Genomic DNA, 22,357 nt, shown 5'->3' on the forward strand with positions numbered 1-22,357 from the left:
TTTACTGATTCGGGGTCCTCTTATATTTCATTAGTCACCACTGCAGGTGGCCAAGAGTGACACCCCTGTATGGACAGCTGCTGCCCTTGTTCCAAATGAGTTCCCCAAACTGGAGTCCTGAAGGGCAGCGATCCTGAGAGAGATTTTGAGACAAAACATCTCATGGTCAAATAAGTATAGGAAATGCTGCTTGTGAGAGCATTCCTGACAGGACATCACGCTCATTAAAGAGTCTGAGAAGTTCCATAAGAAAGTACCCGCTTTGTTTGTATAACCAAGCCTTTCTGAGGAGAATCGCTAATGACAACAGTGGAGAGTCTAATGTTTCAGAAAGACATATAATAGAGCGTACAGCACCAAGAGTGACCCTAATGTAGACTATGGACTTTGAGATATAATATGTCAATGTAGGTTTATCAAGTGTAACTAATGTACCACTTTGGTGGGGGATGTTGATAGTGGGGAGGCTGGGGGAGGGGTGGAGGAATAGGCATTCTCTGCATCTTTCTCTCAAATTTGCTGTGAACCTAAAACTGCTCCAAGAAATAAAGTCTTTTAAAAAAATTCTCTTAACCATTTGCTTGCTTATAAGTAATTTTTTCTGTTTTTAAAGGCCTGTCAAGAATTATACCAGCCAACATTTACTGAGCGCTACATAGATTTTCTCTTTAATCCTACTGAACTAGATATTATCCTCGTCTTATAAAGACATGGAGGCCAAGATGATGCATGTAATTAAGGCAGACTAAGAGAATTTAAACATCTGCCTACCTGAGAACAAGGCTGGCTGGTTTGCTAGTCTACTCATTTATTTTTGTTTTGTATTATCTAGCTTTAAAATACTTTCAGTTATTTTTAATAAACTTTTAATAACCTTGGAGTTAGTTATTTGGGCACTACTGTCCAGAAACGAAAGTAGTGGGTCTCAAAAACTACAAAATCTAGAATGCAACGCAACTCCGGGCTGCCCAGGAGCGCAGTGGCTCGCCCCTTGGCATGCTGGGAGTAGTAGTTTTTCGGCCTGCCTCTCTTCCCCCAACATCGAGCATCCAGATTGGCGTCGGTTCCTACTCCCCTTGCTGGGCGCCAAAGCTAGAAAGGCCCAGCGGTTCTCGCGCGGTCACCCAGTCCCGGACACTGACCTGGATGTGTCCTTGTCGCCCTGGACCCAGTCCTCGCGTCCCTGCTGGGAAGGCCAGCTCTATCCACCTCAACCACAGCTCCTGGACGCCGAGCTCCACACCCGGCTCTAAGGAGGACGCGCAGCCAGGTTACCACAGAAACGGCGCTCCCTGGGTCACGGTGCGTGCTGGAGGTTAAAGGTCAAGCGCAGTTCCGCTTCCGCTTCCGGGATCCCGCTTGTTATTAGAAAGTTTGCGGCGTCGGCGAGCCTTTTGGCCGATATTTGGGACTCAGGGTTCACCAAACGAATTCTGCTGCAGCCATGGCGGCCTCCACCGCGGCCGGGAAGCAGAGAATTCCCAAAGTGGCCAAGGTAGGCGATAGCGGGGGCGCTTTGTGGGGAGGGCCCGGGGAGAGGGGCTCGCCAGGGGCTCCGTGGTACCTGCGGCGAGAGAGTGTTGTCCGAGTTTGCAGGCCCACCCCGTGCGGGGCCTCGGGTGATAAAGAGGGAAAGAGATGGGCGGTAGTGGGGTGCAAGCTCTTGTCCCCCGAAGCGCAGCCCGCACGTCGGGTGGAGGAGCGGAGAAGGTTCCTTCAGCAGAGGGAACAGCCGGGCAGGGCGCTAGGCACTGCGGAGCTGCACTAATGCTGGCGAGGAGCCGTACTCAGATGAGACACGTGTGAAGCTGCCGCCGTGCCAGATGCTACGGAGGCAAAGCAGAATGTGCCAAGGAATAACGGGGGTTGTAGGAGGAGGTCTCCAGAGTCAGCGGTGCTGAGACGTGACGGGCAAGCCGAGACTTGAAGGCTGGAAAGGGAGTTAGCCCCGCTGAGAGTGGACAGAATGAGAGGAGGTGACGACAGTTGTGTAATGGTGTAATTTAAGTTAATAAATTTGATATCTAATATTTCCTTCGGTGGCTGATACTCGCCCGTGACTTATGATGTAACAGGCTTTGTTCTAAGCCTTTACGGATACTCTCCCTCCCGTCTGTGCTTCTGCCCAGATGACTCTCTTGAGCCTTCCTTTACATGTCCACGTAGGTGACTTCCAGAGATAACGTATATAAAGCATACAGCACAGTACCTAGTACTTAATGCGCATTAGGTACTGATGCGCTATAGGTAATAATGCGCATTAGGTAATGATGAGCTATCATCAGCATCATCATTGTACAGCACTAAATAGTGAGGGTTTCTTATCATCCCATTCCAGGAACTTTTACTGGGCCAGTAGAAGTAACAGGAGCCCCATATATAATTGAAGTTTTCTCATAGTGACGTTAAACAGTCAAAGCAGGTGACATTAATTTTAATTATATATTTTATTTAACAACTTAGTGTGTCTGTGATACTGTCGTTTCAACATGTAACCAGTATAAGAGCTACCTAATTAAATTCTTATACTGGTTACATCTCTGTTGGGACTTGCCTCATGTGGCTCATGGCTATCGTGTTGGACTGCACAGCTCTAAGACCTGAAGAAGCTTATATTCTAATGATGGCAACTCACCAAATATTGCCTTGGACTTGAAATGCCATCAGAAATCAAACAGTTTCCCACCTGGGGCGTTATCACCCACCTGGGGCCTACATGGAAGAATTACCCAAATAGAGATTGTAATGCTAGATAAGCTATGGTCTGCATCTTGATAAACAAAACCTCTGGTGAGAGTTTTACCTGGGCGTCCTCAGAGGTTTTTATTTTACTAATCTAAAAGGAAAATTTGCTACTTTTGCTACCTTTTTCTCTTGAGAACATTATCTATGGCTAGTTAATAGCTATCATACATAAGCTAGAATACATATTTTTTTTGCTGTTTAGTTGCCCAGAGAAATGGGAAGATGTCATTCAAAGGGGGCATCTTGTGATATGTAAAGTTCACATCCTAAAAAATGTTTGTTTATTAAACCTTGTGTGCAGAGCATCTACTAAAAATAGAAATGTCTTGTCTTAAAAGGTGAAAAACAAAGCCCCAGCTGAGGTACAGATCACTGCGGAACAGCTTTTAAGAGAAGCTAAAGAAAGAGAACTTGAGCTTCTTCCACCTCCACCTCAACAGAAGATCACAGATGAAGAAGAGTTAAATGATTACAAACTAAGGAAAAGGAAGGTCAGTATTGTTAAGGATTTATAGGTCAGAGTTTGAAACATTCCTCATTATTTATATTCTAGAGGCCTGGTGCACAAAATTTGTGCACGGGTAGGGTCCCTAGGCCTGGCCAGCGATCAAGGCCAATCAGGACCTTCCAGCTGCCAGCTGGGGCCTTCCTTCCCTGGCTGCCGGCTGCCAGCTGGGGCCTTCCTTCATTCTGCACCACCTCTGGTGGTCTCGCATGTCATAGCGAGAAATCAAACTCCCAGTCTCCAGTTGAACTCCCAAGGAGCATATTAGCCTTTTATATAGATAGATATAAAAGGCTAAGTGACTGACCAGGCTGGTAGGTATGATGCGCACTGGCCACCAGGGAGCAGAAGCTTAATACAGCGGCTGCTAAGCAACAGCTACTTTGCAGAGTGACCTCTCGCACTCTGGGACCCCTCGGGAGATGTCGGAGAGCTGGTTTGGGCCCAATTCCTGCAGGCCAGGCTAAGGGACCCCACCTGCTGGAGGGACCCTGCTCACTCTGCAGATGCCCTTCGAGCCCCGGTGCCACCCCAGTTGCAGCCAGCTGGGGAGGGACCACGGGAGGTTGGCTCCAGGCCGTGTCTGGCCTGTCTTACCCAGTCCTGCCCCACCGGCCACCTTCTAATTAATTTCCTTTCAGTGTGCATGAATCTGTGCACCAGGCTTCTAGTAAGACTATAAAATGAGAAGAGGTTAGTGTTTCTAGCCACACAAATAATACAACTTTTGGTTACCAGATAACTGCATTTATTGAACTTTATGAAGTATGCCATGAATTATCTGTTTTAGAGTATAAAGAAATTAAGTCCACAAGAGACATAATTTTTGGTGCTCAATTGAAGATTGGTAGAAGTTTAACAAGTGGAACAACTGACAGTTAGAAGAGAGGTGGACTTATTAGCAAGGCTGTGTTATGTGCTTCTTCTGGCCGTACCACCCCCTGTGTTGAGTTAAGATGTGGCAAAGAGCCATAAGAAGACGAGACCTGGTCTGACCTTCTTACTCTAGAGTGTGGGATTATTTTAAACCACTAATTTTGTTGTTCCTACTTATTAGTTATCCTCATTGAGTTATGTATGAAATTCTGTGACATTACCAAAACGACCTAGTCAAAACACATTTTTGTTAGAAACAAGTATATTACAGTATCAGTTGTTATGGGCAATAAAAGAAAATATCAGCAATTGTGCAATAATTCTTTATATCTAAAGTTTTCCTTTTGCTTGCATGTACGACACCTGTGATTGTAACCTTCTGTAGTGGGTTTCTTATTTCTCAGAGTTGCCAGGATGCAGTTTCTCTTACATAAGAATAAAATGAGTAAGTATCCTTTTTAGTATAGGATTAATAGGAAAAGGTTAATGTTATTTTTAGTTATTTTCTCTTTAATTTGATCCATTTTATCTTCCTAGACTTTTGAAGATAACATAAGAAAAAACAGGACTGTGATTAGTAACTGGATAAAATACGCACAATGGGAAGAGAGTCTAAAGGAGATTCAAAGGTAAAATTGTTGAGCATGTAATTTTTTTTCAGTTTTATTTATTTTTTCTTTTCTTTATTAATTAAGGTATTACATATGTGTCCTTATTCCCCCCTTGCTCATGCCCTCACCCCCGTAGTGTCTGTGTCCATTGGTTATGCTTATATGCATACATACAAGTCCTTTGGTTGATCTCTCCCCTTCACCCCCACCCTCCCCTACCTTCCCTCTGAGATTTGATGGTCTGATCAGTGCTGTAATTTTATACATGAAGATGTCATAAGTTAACAGATACAAAAAAAAAATAGAAAAAGTTAAAGTACAAGTAGAAGATTGTGTCTTTGTTAGTAATTTTCAGTTTCTTTCATAGAACCCTGGGATTCCTTTGAGGGCTTCAGCGGCCCTGTGGTAGGCTAGTGCTGGGGGGAGAAAAGCAGGAGGCTGTACAGTTGGGTCTCTCCACCAGCACACACCCTGTAGCCAGAGAAGTGTAGTTTCATCTGCTTTCTCTATATTGGGATTTTTTTTTAATCTTTATTGTTGAGATTATTACAGATGTGCCTCTTCCCCCCCCCCCCTCCCCATCACCCCCCTCCACCCAGTTCCTGCCCCACTCTAGGCCTTAGACACCCTATTACCTGTATCCTTAGGTAATGCATATATGCATATAAGATCTTTGTTTAATCTCTCCCCACCCCCCTTTCCTCTGAGAATCATCATCTGTTCCATTTCCATGCCTCTGATTCTATTTTATTCACCAGTTTATTCTGTTTTTTAGATTTCTTATTCATTTATTTTGATTTTTAGATTCAATTGTTGGTAGGTTTGTATTTGTTGCCATTTTGTTCATATTTTTGATCTTTTTTTTCTTCTTCCTCTTCTTAAAGAATACCCTTCAACATTTCATATAATAGTAGTTTGGTGGTGATGAACTCCTTTAGCTTTTCCTTATCTGTGAAGTTCTTTATCTGACCTTCAGTTCTGAATGATAGCTTTGCTGGATAAAGTAATCTTGGTTGTAGGTTCTTGGTATTCATCACTTTGAATATTTCTTGCCACTCTCTTCTGGCCTGCATAGTTTCTGTTGAGAAATCAGCTGACAGTTGTATGGGCATGCCCTTGTAGGTAACTAACTGTTTTTTTCTTGCTGCTTTTAAGATTCTCTCTTTGTCTTTAGCCCTTGGCATTTTAATTATGATGTGTCTTGGTGTGGTCCTCTTTGTGTTCCTCTTGTTTGGGACTCTTTGTGCTTCTTGGACTTGTAAGTCTGTTTCTTTCACCAGGTAGGGGAAGTTTTCTGTCATTATTTCTTCAAATATATAGTGGGATTTTTTTTAAAAAAAAATTGTTTCACTGAAAACCAGTGGCCAATAAGATTAAAATCATGACCTGTTGTTCAGTCTTTCTGCACTCTCCCAGCATACCCCCTGCCCCATCGTGCCTGCATAGTTGCCATTACCTGAATATATGATGTCTTTTTTTTTTAATCCTCACCCAAGGATATTTTTCCACTGATTTGTCTTTTTTAGAGAGAGTGGAAGGGAGGGGGAGAGACAGAGAGAGAGAGAGAAACATCGATGTGAGAGAAACACATCAATTGGTTGCTTCCCACACAAGCCCTGCCCAAAGTCTGGGATTGATCCTGCAACTGAGGTACACACCCTTGACCAGAATCAAACCCAGGACCCTTCAATCCACTGGCCAACGCTCTATCCACTGAACCAAACCAGCAAGGGCTGGGGCTCATGTCTCCTGACTGTTCTCTCTGCCTAGAATGAGTACCCATCCAAACCCACTTTCCTCAAGTTCCAAATTGTTTTCAGTTCTGGAGTAATATGCTTAGCCTTTTACACCAGACATTTTTCTTTCTTTTCCTTTGCTTCTTTGTACAGATCTTGACTATGATGTTTATCGCATTGCATTGTAATTACATGCAAAGACTTTAAGTCTTTGTAAGGTTTCTGAGAATAGCATCATATCTTTTCACCTTTTTATGCCTAGACAATGACTCATGATGGACACCTGATAAAATGGCAGGGCACTGCAAATGGTTTGAAATAGTTGCTATGTGTGATGTATGTACTGCTTTTAATGCCCCCCAATTCTTGCTTCTTAAGGGCTCGATCCATATACGAACGTGCTTTAGATGTGGACTATCGAAATATTACACTCTGGCTGAAATATGCGGAAATGGAAATGAAGAATCGCCAGGTCAACCATGCCCGAAATATCTGGGACCGGGCCATAACAACTCTGCCCCGAGTCAACCAGTTCTGGTAAGTTTCTTATCAAATGAAATGGCTTTTTGTAGACTAGAAAAGTTCTACATTTGCATACTTATGTCATTTACATAGTTGGAATCATATAGATGCATTTAATTTTACACATGTTAAATATGTATAAGTGTTTTTGAATGTCTTATAATCTATCTTACCTAAGAATAGGCAAACATGTAAATTGACTGTACCTTTGCTATGCTACCCAGCCAATCAGGAGAATATGCAAATTAAGCTAACAAAGATGGCAGTTAATTTGCATACATAGGCTCCAAGCGGTGTAGCGAAGCCTGACGACCCCGGGGTCAGCGGAGCAGCGAAAGTCTCACTGCCGCGGGCCCACAGAGCAGCAAAAGCCTCATGGCCGTGGGGCCCGTGGAGCAGGGAAAGCCTCATGGCCGTGGGGCCCGTGGAGCAGGGAAAGCCTCACGGCCGCAGGGCCAGTGGAGCAGCGAAGCCTCGTGGCTCCAGGGCCGGCTCCGGCTAGAGCCCTGCCAGAGCGAAGGACTGGTTGCCATTTGCCAGAGGAAAACTGGTGCCAGCAGCCAGGGGAAAGGAAGGCCTATTGCACGAATCTCTTTGTGCAACAGGCCTCTAGTCTATTATATAAAAGGCTAAGTGACTGGCCTACTGGCCGGTAGGTATGACATGCACTGGCCACCAGGGGTCAGATGCTCATCGTAGGAGCTGCTGAGGGACAGCAACTTTGCAGAGTGCCCTCTCGCACTGCGGGACCCCTCAGGGGATGTCAGACTGCTGGTTTCAGCCCAATCCCCACAGGCCAGGCCGAGGGACCCCACCGGTGCACGAATCCATGCACCAGACTTCTGTCTATTATAATAATGTATAATAGGTGCGTAATCAAAACTAAAATTTTGATTGCAGTCTTTTATGTATAAGAAAATTCTTGTTGAACTAAGCAATTTTTAAGAAAAATATATTTCTAATGGTTCATTCTTTTCAGACTTATATATATATATATCTTAAAGTATATTTTTATTGATTTCAAAGAGAGGGAAGGAGAGAGAGATAGGTACATCAGTGATGAGAGAGAATCATTGATTGGCTGCCTCCTGCACTCCACACACTGGGGATCAAGCCTGCAACCCAGGCATGTGCCCTGACCAAGAATCGAACCGTGACCTCCTGCTTCATAGGTTGACACTCAACCACTGAGCGATGCCAGCTGGGCCAGACTTATATTTTAATAAGAAAACATGTTTAATTTAACCTTTAGGGAAGATAAGGTCTTAAATCTTCTTCACATTTAACAAAGTTAAAACTAGAAATTGCCAAAGAACATTTTTTCCCTAAGTTATTTAAAATATTTTTTATTTTTTAATTACAGTTGACATAAAATAATATATTAGTTTCAGTTATACATTCCAGTGAAGAGACATTACATAACTTAATATATGATCATTTCAATAAATCCTGCAATATAAATCCCCGTTTAGTACCACAACCTAGTTATTAGAATATTATTGTCTATTCCCTATGCTGTACTTTACATCCCCATGACTATTTCTGTAACTGCCAATTGTACTTCTTAATCCCTTCCCCTTTTCACCCAGCCCCCCAAATTCTCTTCCTTCTGGCAACTGTCAAAATGTTCTCTGTATCTATGAGTCTGTTTTGCTTGTTCATTTATTTTGTTCTTTATATTCTGCATTTAAGTGAAATCATGTAGTATTTATCTTTGTTTGACTTATTTCACTCAGCACCATCCCCTCTAGGTTTATCCATGTTGAGTTCACAAACGACAGGATTTCATTCTTTTTTATGGCTGTTAGATATATATATTACATTATATAGATGTACCACTTCTTTATCCATTCATCTGTTGATAGACAATTAGGTTGCTTCCATATCTTGGATACTATAAATATTGTAGCAAGAAACATACAGATGCATGTCTTTTTGAGTTAGTGTTTTGGGTTTCTAAAGATAAATACCCAGAGGTGGAATTGCTGGGTCCTACTTTCTCTCTTATTACAGCCTTTGTTTTAAAGTCTATTTTGTCTGGTATAAGTTTTGCTACCCCTACTTTTCTTTTTTTCATTTCCACTTTTATGAAATAGCTTTTTCCATCCCTCTACTTTCAGTCTATGTGTGTCTTTCGATCTGAAGTGAGTCTCTTGTAGACAGCAGCATATCTATGGATCTTGTTCTCTCATCCATTCAGCCACCGAAGTCATTTTGACCATGACAGATAACTTCGGATGATTTTATTAAAGGTACAAATACACATACATGGAGGAGATGCTGGGAAATGTGGCTGGTGCCCGGCAGGTGTTTGAGCGCTGGATGGAATGGCAGCCTGAGGAGCAAGCCTGGCACTCCTACATCAACTTTGAGCTGCGATACAAAGAAGTGGATCGAGCCCGCACCATTTATGAGAGATATATCCTTTTGATGAGGTCTGAGTGATGCCATTATTGTCTTGGTCCTGCTCCTGTGGAAATGTCACCGTGGTCAGGACACAGCATTAATGTTGGCCTAGAAGTCAAGGATGCAAATTTCATCTTCATAAGCTACATATAAATTTTCTAGGGACATAGGTTGGTCAGAAAAAAGTCTGTGGTCTGGGTAATTGTTTGAGTTTTTTCCATTGAGATTTTGGATTTGTTTATATTTTGACAATGCAATGGTTCCTTTTGGAAAATGACACACTAAGGCCCTGGCTGCTATAGCCAGTCCTGTTTTTCTGGGGTTAAAGTTTAAGGTTATTAGCACCATTATTGGAGTCCATCCAAAGGATTACCAATTACTAATGATATGATTGCAATGAGTCAGTTAATTTATTTGAGACTTGGTGTCCTCATCTTTAAAAGAGAATAAAGGTTTGTACTACGGGCTGGTTGTAAAGATTAAATGATAACATGTGAAAGCACTCATAGCAGCTGAAATAATTGATCCTCATTATGCACTGTTACCATATTTATGACTTCTACTTGCTAAAATTTGTAACCCCACTGTCAATATTTGTGGCCCTTTCAGTCATTTGCAAGCATAGAGTGATGAAAAAGTTGAGTCACCCAAGGCATATGGCCCCACCTTAGGCGACATTCTGCCTTCTTGTCTCTGCTCTGATACAGAGATGATCAGAGGATGGACACTGGAGACAGGATAAGGCAGTGCAGTGGATTGTAAGAAGCTCTGGCTCTCGGGCCAGTGGGACATGTTTGAATCCCTTTTCTGGCTCTGGTTTATGGGCAGCTTCTGGCAAGTCACTTAATACTTCTGAACCTTTTTTTCTGTTATGAAATACCAAAACTAGAATCTACGGATTGGTCATTTTTAGGATTTAAGATTATACTCTTTATGAGATATGTATATAAATACATACATACTTGTTTCCCCTAGCAGCAATGATTTGGTATTCGCTAATTAAGCAGTTACAGTGACTTCATAGGATATAACTAACACAAATAATGAGAATCAACTATTGTGCAATTTAAGCTCTCAATTACCTCTACTGTTTTTAATATTATTAGTTTAACAAAAGCTTTTAATAGCATTTCCTTTATGTCAGGCATTGATCTCTAAGCACTTTACAAATATTGTTATTTAATCCTTATGACAACCCTGTGATACAGGAACTGCTTCATTCTACAGATGTGGAAACTGAGGGATGAGAGATTAAGTAGCTTGATCACGGTCTCTCAGGTAGTGATGTAGGTAGGACTTGAACCCAGTAGCAGATTCAGAGCCAATGCTCTTAACATCATTGCCTTATTTGAAGTGTTACTAATGGAAACAAATGGTTTTCTCATAGATTAAAAATAGGTATATAGATCCTATTAAGAAATAAAATGGTAATTTAAAACTTTCTCTTTTAGCTCTAGTTAGCCGTTTTCTTTTTGTGACTTGTTTTTTCTCCATCATTAATGCAAATACTAATGTTATTGAGCATATAGTATAATAAATGCCCTGTATTAAGCGTGCTCTTTTGGCCAGAAACAGCTAAGAGGTTTACATACATTCTCTCATTTAAAGACAGCAGTCATCCAGTGTGGTAGGTATTGTTTTTAATACTGTGTTTACAGATGATAAAACTGAGGCTTAGATATGTTAAATGACTTGTTCAGGTCACATTGCTAATTACTGTGGTTCACCTTTGATGCCTCTAGACTCCTGTTGGTACCATTACCAAAAATGTGTCCCAGTACTAAAATATTGAGTAAGCGCTGGAGGCAGACACAGCTCCCTCACACAGGTCACAGTCTAGGTTCTCCACCTTTGTACATGTTTTATCATCCCCGTAGGCATAGTGTGTTTTGTTGTGGATTTGGGTATTGGGTTTTGTTTGTTCTTTAAGCCACGTTGTCTTGCTGGTATTTCTTTAATTCCTCTGCACTTGTACTTGTGCACCCTGATGTTAAGAACTGGATCAAGTATGCCCGCTTTGAGGAAAAACATGGTTATTTTGCCCATGCACGAAAAGTGTACGAGAGAGCTGTGGAATTCTTTGGAGATGAACATATGGATGAACGCCTTTATGTTGCCTTTGCCAAATTTGAAGAAAATCAGAAAGAAGTAAGTAAACTTCACTCAGTTACATTGCAAAACAGCTTAGAAAACATGACTTCTTGTCACATCAAGTTCATTTCCATTTTTTTATGCACTTACTGGAGAAAATGTTTTCAAAATGTACATTTGTGGCTAAGCTGCATATTGGGAGCTGAGTGATTATAGATTGTATCATAACTATCTTAATTTTGTTGGTCTGTGCTTGACATATAAGCCTTTAAGTTTGGAGTGAGAATATTAACTATAAACTGAGAATGAGTCACTTGGTATCCTGATTAGAAGACTTTACAAATCATAAACCTGGGAAACAAAAAACCCAGAGCCCTCAGAACAGAGAATATAATTTTTAATGAAAACAGATTGTCCCACAAGTCAGTTCTTCCAGAGTATGTATGGAAAATAACCCATTTATTTATTTACTTATTGTTGACAGTATTACAGATGTCCCCCCCCCCCCATCCCCCTTTACTCCTCCCACCCATCCCCTGCCTGAATGCAAGGACTTAGACAGGTCATATTAGGGAATTCAGATTCTATTCTAAGGGCAGCCGGAAGTATTGAAGGGTTTTAGTAGGAGAAAACCATGGTAGGATATAATTTATATTGCAAGGAGTGCCTCTAGCTAACTTACAGAGATTGTATTGGGGGGAGGGTAGCAAAAGTAGAGGAGACTTGAAATGATCCAGGGAAGAAATGGAGATGGTTTGGCAGTGGGGTGGGGAGAAGTGAAGGGCTGTGTTGAAGAGGTAGAAATGGCGAGGCTTGAAACAGTGAATGTGGGGAAAGAAAGGAGAGGACTCACGGAGGGTTCCAGGGAATTTTAGCTTGAGCAACTGTGTAGCAGTAGGTATTGCTTAATCAAGATTGGGAAGACTTGGGTTTGGTGGGGAGAAACAGGAGGTCAGTTTCAGACCTTTTAGTTTGAGATACACAGATGACATCCAGCTTTAAATGTGGAGCTCAAAGGAAAGCGTCAGTCCTTCCTGACTGAAAGATCTCATTGAAAGGGAGAAGAAAAATCTCATTTTTCACATTGTGAGGCCTTAAAATCTCATTTACAAGTAATGTTTTATGTCATAACTACTTTCCTAATCATGACTAGAATGAGAATGTTATGTAAGGGCAGATGAAATCATCTTGTCTGCTTTCAGTTTGAAAGGGTACGAGTGATATACAAGTATGCCCTGGATAGAATTTCAAAACAAGAGGCCCAAGAGCTCTTTAAAAATTATACCATCTTTGAGAAGAAGTTTGGTGATAGGCGGGGTATTGAAGACATCATTGTGAGCAAACGGAGATTCCAATATGAAGAAGAAGTGAAGGTGAGTGCTGGTGTATATGCTTAATTCTGCAAGTAAGTAAGGTGTGCCAGTCAATACTAGCTACAATAAAATGAATAAGCGAGTTAGGGCTACCAGTTGTTACGCTCTTGATGATGTGTCTGCAGTAAATGGACAGCTATTTCAGACAGATCAGGTAATTGAGGCTGATGAAAAGGCGAGCAAACAACACCTGGACTTGCTCTGCCACTCACAGGTTGAAAGTCACTTTGATTGCTGATTGTGTGCTGTAGAAATTGAGCAAGATAAATCTGGAATCCATTTGAGCTTTTAAAAATATACATATTTTTATTGATTTCAGAGAGGAAAGGAAGAGAGAGAGAGAAAAACATCAGTGATGAGAGAGGATCATTGATTAGCTGCCTCCTGCACTCCCCCCACTGGGGATCAAGCCCACAACCCGGGCATGAGCCCTGAATGGAAATGAACCATGACCTCCTGGTTCATAGGCTGCCACTCGGCCACAGAGTCACACTGGCCAGGCATTTGAGCTTATTTTTGAAAGAAGGTGGAAGAGTCAGGGACTGATAAAAAACAACCACAAAAACACCAGTTTTTATACATTACCTTTTAGTTTAACTGTTTGAATGTAAGATGTACTGTAGATAGGGTTTTTTTTTGTTTTTTTTTATCATCTCTTTACCTGTAATGGAGTGTTTTGATTTGAATTTAAAGACAGTAGCATTTCAAGATGCCTACCAAAGATGTAAGTCTAGTGTTAAATGAGGTCAGCAAGATATGTTAAAGATAAATTACTATTAATTGAAAAATCAGGTTTCACAATTGTGAGCATGGTTTAATTCTATTGTAATTTTAAATCTAGATGTAAGGACATATAGTCACATATATAAACAAATACATTTGCAAAAATAGGCATCGAATTATTGAATAATTGTCTTGGCGGTGGTGATGCAAGGAGCCTTGCTGTGGGACACCTGGCAATCATCTGTCCTCTATACGGTAGTTTCCCCCACCCCCTCTGAAGTTTCGCTTTCCACTGTCTTAATTACCCACAGTCAGCCATGGTCCAAAAATATTAAGTGGAAAATTCCAGAAATAAATAATTCACAAGTTTTAAATAGTGCCTTATTCTGCCTAGTGTGATGATATCTCAAGCCATCCCGCTCCGTTCTTCCTGGAACATGAATGATCCTTTTGTTCAAAGTCTCCACACTGTGCACTACCCACCTGTTAGTCAGTTAGTAGCAGTCTTGGTTATCAGATAACTATCACAGTAACACAGTGCTTGTGTTCAAGTAGCCCTTATTTTACTTAATAATTGCCCAAAAGCACAAGAGTAGTTTACCTTTTATCATAGATATGTACGTATAGGAAAAAACATAATGTGTGTGTGTGTGTGTGTGTGTGTGTGTGTGTGTGTGTATATATTATATGGTTCAGTACTATCTAGGGTTTTGGGCATCCACTGCGGTCTTGGAACATATCCCCCACAGATAAGGGGGGACTACTGATTTTTGTATTTTTTTCTATTTATAAAATCTCAGTAATGATATGTTATTAAATGCCATAGCATGTAAAATCTGGAGAAAAAGTTGCTAAAATATAGAAAGTCAGTCTGGTGCTCTCTTTTAGCTCACACAATCCAGCAAATTTGGCTTTTGGTTTTGTTTTTATTTATTAAATTTACTGTCTTTCTAGGCTAATCCACACAATTATGATGCCTGGTTTGATTACCTGCGCTTGGTGGAAAGTGATGCAGAAGCAGAAACTGTACGAGAAGTCTATGAAAGAGCTATTGCCAACGTCCCACCCATTCAGGAGAAGAGACATTGGAAGCGTTACATCTATCTTTGGGTCAACTATGCCCTCTATGAAGAACTGGAGGCAAAGGTAAGAAAGTGGAATTATGTGTCATCTAGTGATTTCCTCACCACGGTGCGTAAAGCTTGCTATTGTGGGCAGTAACGGATATTTACACTCGTTGAAGCAGAGGAATTTAGTTTTAGATTCTAATAGGCCTTATAATTCTAATAGTCATATAATTATATATTCTTTCTCTAACATTTTTAATTCTCTATCTGTTGTGGGCACAGGTGAGGTGTGTTTCTTGTTTTGTTTTTTAAACCTTGAGGCACAATGTGATTATCACTTGGAACTTGAGCGGGAACAATGAACCAGACCTTAGTTGAATTATACATAGTTTCCTGGGCTTTCTCATAAATAGGGATCATGGCTAGATTGCACATCCGTGCTTTTATAAAGACCAAGAGGGATTTTCAGAAGTTGGTCATGTATAAGTTAAGAGACAAAGATAAATTTTATGCTGTTGATCTGAGACCGTGAAGCATTTTTGCGTCTGCTGTCAGGCTGAAAAGCCTTTCTGTAGAGACGCTTTCAGAATTTGACAGGTATGTTGTTTGATTCTTAAATCAAAGTTTGATGGCCACTTTTTAAAAAATATATTTTTATTGATTTCAGAGAGGAAGTGAGAGAAAGATAGAAACATCAATGGTGAGAGAGAATCATTGATTGGCTGCCCCTGCACGCCCCATACTGGGGACCTAGCCCACAACCCAGTCATGTGCTCTGACCGGGAATTGAACCTTGACCTCCTGGTTAAACACTCAACCAGTGAGTCATGTCGGCTGGGTGGTAGTTCACACTTTTAATCATAAATTATAATCAGGGTTTGAAAATTGCAACTTGTGAAAAAATATTTCATGTTGGGAGTGTCCATTTTTTTACTAGTATTAATAAAATTAGTAATATTTTGTGAAAATTTCTTATCCTAATATAGGATCCTGAAAGGACAAGACAGGTGTATCAAGCCTCTTTGGAACTAATTCCTCATAAAAAGGTACATTTGCTCTTAGTGTTCTGTTTCAAAAGTTAAAACCCTGCTTCTGTTACTTGTGAAATAGTGCAGTGAAATATTTATTGATCGACTATTTTCCTGTGTAGGCACCATGAAAAACATAAATAAGAATGAAATGTGCTCTTTGCCTCTGAAAATAGCTTATAATCTCGGTGAGAGGACAGCCTGTGACAAATGACTATAACAGTAGAAATTCAGAGGATGGGTAATCTGTAATAATAAAAGCGTAATATGCTAATTAGACTAGACAGCCGAACGACCTTCTGGACATCCTTCCTGATGAAGTCCGCTGCGGCTGGGGCCAAGGCAGAGGCGGTTAGGGGCGATCAGGCAGGCAGGCAAGCGGGCAATCAAACAGGCAGGTGAGCAGTTAGGGGTGACCAGGCAGGTGAGTGGTTAGGGGCGATCAGGCAGGCAGAGTTGTTAGGAGCAATCAGGCAGGCAGGTGAGTGGTGAGGGGTGATGAGGCAGGCAAGCAGAGTGGTTAGGGGTGATGAGGCAGGCAAGCAGAGTGGTTAGGGCGATGAGGCAGGCAGGCAGGGAGCAGTTAGGAGCCAGTGGTCCTGGATTGTGAGAGGGATGTCCGGCTGCCGGTTCAGGCCCAATCCCGCAGTGGGATCGGGCCTAAACCGGCAGTCAGACATCCCCTGAGAGGTGCCGGATTGCAAGGGTGCAGGCCAGGCTGAGGGACCACCCTCCCCCCCCCCCCCATGCACCAGTTTTGTGCACCGGGCCACTAGTTGGAATAGACTGAGTGGAAGGGGGAAGATGCACATCCAGAGAGTACACAGCATGTGCCGGACACAGGGAGCAGGTGTTTGTAGGTAACTGAGTGGATGTATGTATGCAAGGGTGAGCACAAGTGTATTCTGGAAGTGGGTGAGACGTTATCTCTGCCATATTTCCCAGCACAAGAAACAAATAGAGATGTTGACCGAGTTACCTGCTGGAATAGAGGTGGTGGCATACCCACAAAACAAAGCAGATTCTAAGTAGGGGCTGCAGGGCCATGTGATACTATACAGTATCTAGATTACTGGATGTTTTTGTTGTTTTTTAACTCATGAAAAAAATATTGTCGTTTTTGCTTATAAACAAAATACATCTGTCCTAGCTCTGAAATTTTAGGGAAATCTTAATTCAATTTAATTTAAATGAGTCTCTTAAGTTAGATGTTGTGCTTTTGTTTTCTAGTTCACATTTGCCAAAATGTGGCTACTGTATGCACAATTTGAAATAAGACAGAAAAATTTACCATTTGCCCGAAGAGCTTTGGTAAGTAAAGAAAGGATCAAGACGCATCAAGTTCTATGAGAAGGAAATTAAAGTCTTAGTGCTTAGAAGTTGTACAGTTCCTATTAGAAATAGAACTATGCCTTTAAACACTGAGACATGTTAGAGTACACATGGCCTTTGAAGGAAGATTGGGTGAGAATGCTTAAATTATTTTATTTCAACATTGGAAAGTTATAGCTAACAGTTACCAGATCTTTTCTCACACTGGGAAGATCTGCTCTTAGGTCAGATCTGATCTTTAGTCTGATCCTGTGCAAAATTTTTGTTGTATTAAATGTACCTCCTCTTAACACTTACTCTGAAATTTCTTAATAGGATCAAATACTCTGTTTCTGCAGTTGTCCTCTGATAAGCTACTCTAACCCTGGCTGTGGACAGCAAAGTAGAGTTCATTCTTTGACTACCTTTTTACTTCTGGGAGATTTTACACATCTGACATCCATATTTCCTAGGAAATCCTGAGGAACTAAGTAAGCGCCAAAATAGTGCCCATATAATTCTGGAACGCTCCTGCTGAACAGGCACCAGTGAACACAGGCTCCTTGACAGCTGAGTGAATTAGAGGGTTAGGGTTACTTTGGCCTTTTGTCAAAAACCATCATGGTCAGTGTGGTATCACAGAAGGAAAGGGTGGCTTGCCAGGTTGACTCTTCATGGTTCCTGCTCAGCAGAGAACATTTTCTGTTTGACAATGTCTCTGCACGAGTCAAACCCACCAGGGTATTACAGCAGTTGGTCATTTTCTTTTCTAGGGGACTTCCATAGGCAAATGTCCAAAGAACAAGTTATTTAAAGGTTACATAGAATTGGAGCTACAGCTTCGAGAATTTGACAGATGCCGGAAGCTTTATGAAAAGTTCCTGGAATTTGGACCTGAAAATTGTACCTCTTGGATTAAATTTGCAGAATTGGAAACAATCCTTGGCGATATTGAGAGAGCCCGAGCAATCTACGAGTTAGCCATCAGCCAGCCACGTTTAGACATGCCAGAGGTGAGGATCCCAAGTTGAATATAAATTTGCTTTAGTCAGCTCTGTAGTATTACTTTAGATGACCATCTAAATGTGCATTTTAGAGCATAAAGATCTAATTTTCAGTCTTTTCCACTCAAATGAGGACTTTTCTGTTTTGGAGATAGATAGCAAGGCCAGAGGAGCAGCCCTCTAGGACAGCGGTCGCCAACTGGTGGTCCGCAAGGTCCGAAGGTTGGCAACCGCTGCTCTAGGTGGATACCAGAGCACAGTAGTGCCTCATTATGACACCCAACTGAATTGGGATATAATGGGTGATTGGCTCTCTTCCTCCCATTCTCAAGCAGGAAGCTAAAGGGGATGGGAAAGTCAAGGAGACAGGCAGCAGATAATCCCACCTGGAGATCAAGGGAGATGGAAGTTGAGACTGCACACCTTTGGATTCTCCTAGCAGTTTACTCTGGATTGGGCTATCGGAAGAGGGTCTAAGTAAACCAGTATACTCCTGGAATTATTGCTACTGTACTGGAAGTCCTGTCTTGAGCAGGATCTGAAATCATCCCTTCAATATTTAAGCTAGAGCCACAAGGTGGCGCCAAACCACAGCTAGAACGAATTTGAATCTAATAGGAGCCACCGAACTCTCAGCCTTTTTGTTAATCTTGCGCTAATATTACCTTTCATTTAATAGTTCACTGGGCCCCACCACTGCCTTGGGGCAGGGCTTTTTGTAGTACTAGGTCCATCTATTGGCCTCAGCTCCTGCACAGACTGCCAGCTCCCAGGAATCCAGACCACATCTTGTTTAGCCTTGTGCTCTCGACAGGCTATACATACTAGCAGATGGGCAGCTGTTCACTGCATGCTTGTAGAGTTGAACTCAGACATATCAAGAACTTACAGTGGAGGTAAAACGGTATACACTGGATAATCTAGGCCTGTTTCTCCCTGCAAGTTCAGTTGTATGTGACTCGATCATGACTGCCTGGGAGATAGGGCAAGTTTCTCAGCTCCTTGATAAAGTCCAGCATTTGAAAAATTCTAAGATAACCCAAGCCTTTTTTTCTCATAATGTAGAATTCTAGCCAAGTTGGGCAGTTTGTAAATGCTAGTATTATTTATTTATCCATATGCGTTCTGTTCTTTAATTGTTCATAAAAGTCCTAGGTTTCTGGATGTCCTGGGTTGGAATGGTAGTTAAGTTGTGCTTTGGATAGGGGCATATTGCTTTTAAATGTTAAGACTGACCTATTAAGTTATCTCCCTCAGGTGCTCTGGAAATCATACATTGATTTTGAAATTGAGCAGGAAGAAACTGAAAGAACACGCAATCTTTACCGACGATTGCTTCAACGGACACAACATGTCAAGGTATTCTGTGCTTTATAGGTTATCTGGTTTTGCATTATTGTATTCTAGGTGACATGGTTAATTTGGTTCTATAATAATTGTTTTTAAGGTATGGATCAGTTTTGCACAGTTTGAGTTGTCTTCAGGGAAAGAAGGAAGTTTGCCTAAATGCAGACAAATTTATGAAGAGGCTAACAAAACCATGCGAAACTGTGAGGAAAAAGAAGAGAGACTTATGTTGCTGGAATCTTGGAGAAGCTTTGAAGATGAATTTGGAACTACGTCAGATAAGGAAAGAGTAGACAAACTCATGCCAGAGAAAGTCAAAAAGAGAAGAAAGGTCCAGGCTGATGATGGGGTAAGAACTTGTTAAATGAGCAGAAATGCATTCTGACTTAGAAATCTGTGCTTTTATGCGGCATATGTACATCTGAGAACGGGAGCAGGCCTTGGTAGGTGACAATTGCAGTCGGGCTAATCAACTTTTAGGTAAGACCTAATCCAGGGAAGGCTATAGGAAGGCTCTTCTGCACAACATGGCATGACCCAGTCGTTGGCACCTTCTGCAGGAGACCCACGGGGCTTCGATTGCAAGAGCCCCTATCGGGAGGCTGTGGTAAGCAAAGCAAGTGGAGGTGGAAGCTGGAACTAGAGTGATCTTTAGGAAGTGAAATCAGTGGACCCACTGGAGGTGGGGATGTTAGGGCAGGGACTCGGAATAATTATGCAGATAGAGGGCTTTCACTACTGGGTAAATACTAGGTAAATCTTTACATTTTTAAAATCTTACACTACAAGATGGAGTTAGAGATACTGTCTCCTTGGTTGATTATAGAGGAGCTGCGCTTAGATTTGTAGAATATTTTTCCACCAAGTTTTTAGCTCTCACTGAGCTACACTTGCAACACCACCAACCCAACAGCTACTCATCTGCTCCCAGTATTCAAGGCCTGGCCCTTGTTCTTTCTGTATCAGACTTTGATGATGTTGTATAAAATGAAAATAAGTTGATTTTGAATTCTGGTTTTTCCAGTTAATATTTTCCACTTTAAAGTAACTGAAATAAATGTATTTCAGCCACGTTTGCTTATCCTTTAATTGTTTACCTTTTTCCTGCAGTCTGATGCAGGCTGGGAAGAATACTATGATTACATCTTTCCGGAAGATGCTGCCAACCAACCCAATCTCAAGCTCCTGGCCATGGCCAAACTTTGGAAGAAACAGCAACAGGAAAAGGAGGCTGCCGAGCAAGACCCAGATAAGGACATTGATGAGAGTGAATCCTGATCTTGTTCATACTGATGTTTTATTATTTTTATAAATTAAGTTTGGAACTCTGACTCCTGTAAGTTTTTATATATTTCACCAGTAATGAAGTGATTGAAATCTTTGGCAGCTATTTTTTTAGTTCTTTTAAAAATGCTCTTGGGCTCGTTAGGTGGGTGGGGGTTGTGAGTAACTGCTGGATTTCTTTGATGGAATCCAAACATTTTTTATCCACATAATGCATTAGGAAATCTAACTGAGGTAACATTTAGATGAAATGCAGGCTTTTGAAATAATCTTTTTCTAGAAGTTTTCAAGTTACATTCTATAGTAACTTTTAAGGTGTAGTTTTTTCATAAAGATATTTTATGCGTTCATCTGAAATCTTTAACTTTTTCATGTCTTCTGTCACACTAACTTAATTCTGTTGCCAGCTGTGCCACTTAGTGATATATAACAACCTTTATTTTCATTTCTTCACTCATAAGATGGGCTAATACTTGCCAACTCATTTTGAAGATTAAATACGGACCATACCTAATGCATAGTAAGGGCTCAATAAAATGTTCATTCCTGGCCACTTGCTTAAATATGTTCATTCCTTATAGAATTGAATGTGCTTGGATTAATTGAACTTCTAAAATCCTTACTTTCATGGCCATTTATGCTAAGTACTTTTCAAAACATTAATTGGAAAATAATTTAGAGTGACTATATTTCTAAATGATCTTTTTTATCAAGAACATATTAGTCGAATTCCAGTTATGCCCTAATCAATTTCCCGGACTGGTTGAACTCTGTAATGGCTTGTTTAAAAAACAGTAATAGGTGTGCCATGAAAAACAATATCCCATACTCAAGTTTGGGAAACCCGAGATTAAGGGTTAAGCCCTATTAACTAAATCTCTTTATAGGCTGCTCAGAGCCTTTGATATGCTACCATATATATATGAATTAACAGCAACAATGCTGGCATGTTCCCCAAACTCGCTGGACGAGGGAGTCTTTTCTACCTAGAGTACCAGTAAGTATCTCTCAGTGTTCTACTAAGCTCAATGAAAATTAATAGCACAAGGAGAATAATAATAGCATTTGGATAATACATTGCTCATATTCTCAAGCAAAAAATAATTGCCTTAATTAACTAATCTGAAATTGTTTCCTTTAACTTGGCGTATATTTCTTAAGCCTATCTTTATTTCTTAAGCCTATCTTTTTTTGCTCTGTTGACTGCCCAGGTTATAGAACTATTTATCTCTAAGACTGTTTTTCACTTATAAGGAGAATTAGCAAATTTATTATCTGCAAATTTATTATTAAGTTTGCAAATGTTACCCACAGGAATAAAAGCTAGTTAATGTTACTAAATTGTATCTTGAAAATAAGATAGTTTGTGATTTTTTAAGGACAGAATAAAATAGGACTGTTAGGATAAAAGGCAACTGTTTTCAGTCTCACTGGTTCACTGGACCAGTATCAGCTGTTGGGTATCAGGTTCTGACTATTGAGTAGTGAGGTCTGCCTAGTCAGTGAGGAGTATTTGTGATTTTAATATCCTTTGGCAAGGTGCGCAGTGTCAAAGGGTGAGATGAAAACAGGCCAAAATGCTAATAAAAGTGACTGATCATAGGGTCTTGCTAAAATTCTGTTTATGTTGCATGTATGCATAAGAAAAAAAAAAAGATCAATGCAAAGTCAACACTTCGTGGGAAGTACCAGAGTGTAATGCATGAAGGAAAAAGTTATTCTCTAACG

At 41.0% G+C, this 22,357-nt stretch overlaps 2 protein-coding genes across 4 annotated transcripts in view; one reads left to right on the top strand and one right to left on the bottom strand.

Moving 5' to 3' along the window:
- The window catches only part of CFAP61 (cilia and flagella associated protein 61), a 239,479-nt gene extending 238,225 nt beyond the window's left edge, over positions 1 to 1,254 (bottom strand). Inside the window, exon 1 of the mRNA XM_059705429.1 lies at positions 1,143 to 1,254. The gene's annotated coding sequence lies outside the window, so the exon portion shown is untranslated. The remainder of the gene's footprint in view (positions 1 to 1,142) is intronic.
- A 101-nt stretch (positions 1,255 to 1,355) lies between these two features.
- CRNKL1 (crooked neck pre-mRNA splicing factor 1) lies at positions 1,356 to 20,676 on the top strand. 3 transcript variants are annotated; one of them, XM_059705419.1, is made up of 14 exons: positions 1,356 to 1,495; positions 3,084 to 3,236; positions 4,664 to 4,755; positions 6,852 to 7,010; positions 9,248 to 9,414; positions 11,371 to 11,549; positions 12,695 to 12,865; positions 14,543 to 14,734; positions 15,642 to 15,701; positions 16,914 to 16,994; positions 17,768 to 18,007; positions 19,256 to 19,357; positions 19,446 to 19,694; positions 20,456 to 20,676. In XM_059705419.1, the coding sequence occupies exons 1-14, from the start codon at positions 1,445 to 1,447 to the stop codon at positions 20,621 to 20,623; spliced, it is 2,064 nt and encodes a 687-aa protein (XP_059561402.1). In that variant the 5' UTR covers positions 1,356 to 1,444; the 3' UTR covers positions 20,624 to 20,676. The 3 variants fall into 3 exon arrangements, with proteins under 3 accessions (XP_059561402.1, XP_059561403.1, XP_059561404.1); XM_059705420.1 differs by lacking the exon at positions 16,914 to 16,994; XM_059705421.1 differs by lacking the exons at positions 16,914 to 16,994; positions 17,768 to 18,007.
- The last annotated feature ends 1,681 nt before the right edge of the window (positions 20,677 to 22,357 follow it).

The sequence above is a fragment of the Myotis daubentonii genome, chromosome 8 (genome assembly GCF_963259705.1).
Source record: "Myotis daubentonii chromosome 8, mMyoDau2.1, whole genome shotgun sequence".
Lineage (NCBI taxonomy): Eukaryota > Metazoa > Chordata > Mammalia > Chiroptera > Vespertilionidae > Myotis > Myotis daubentonii.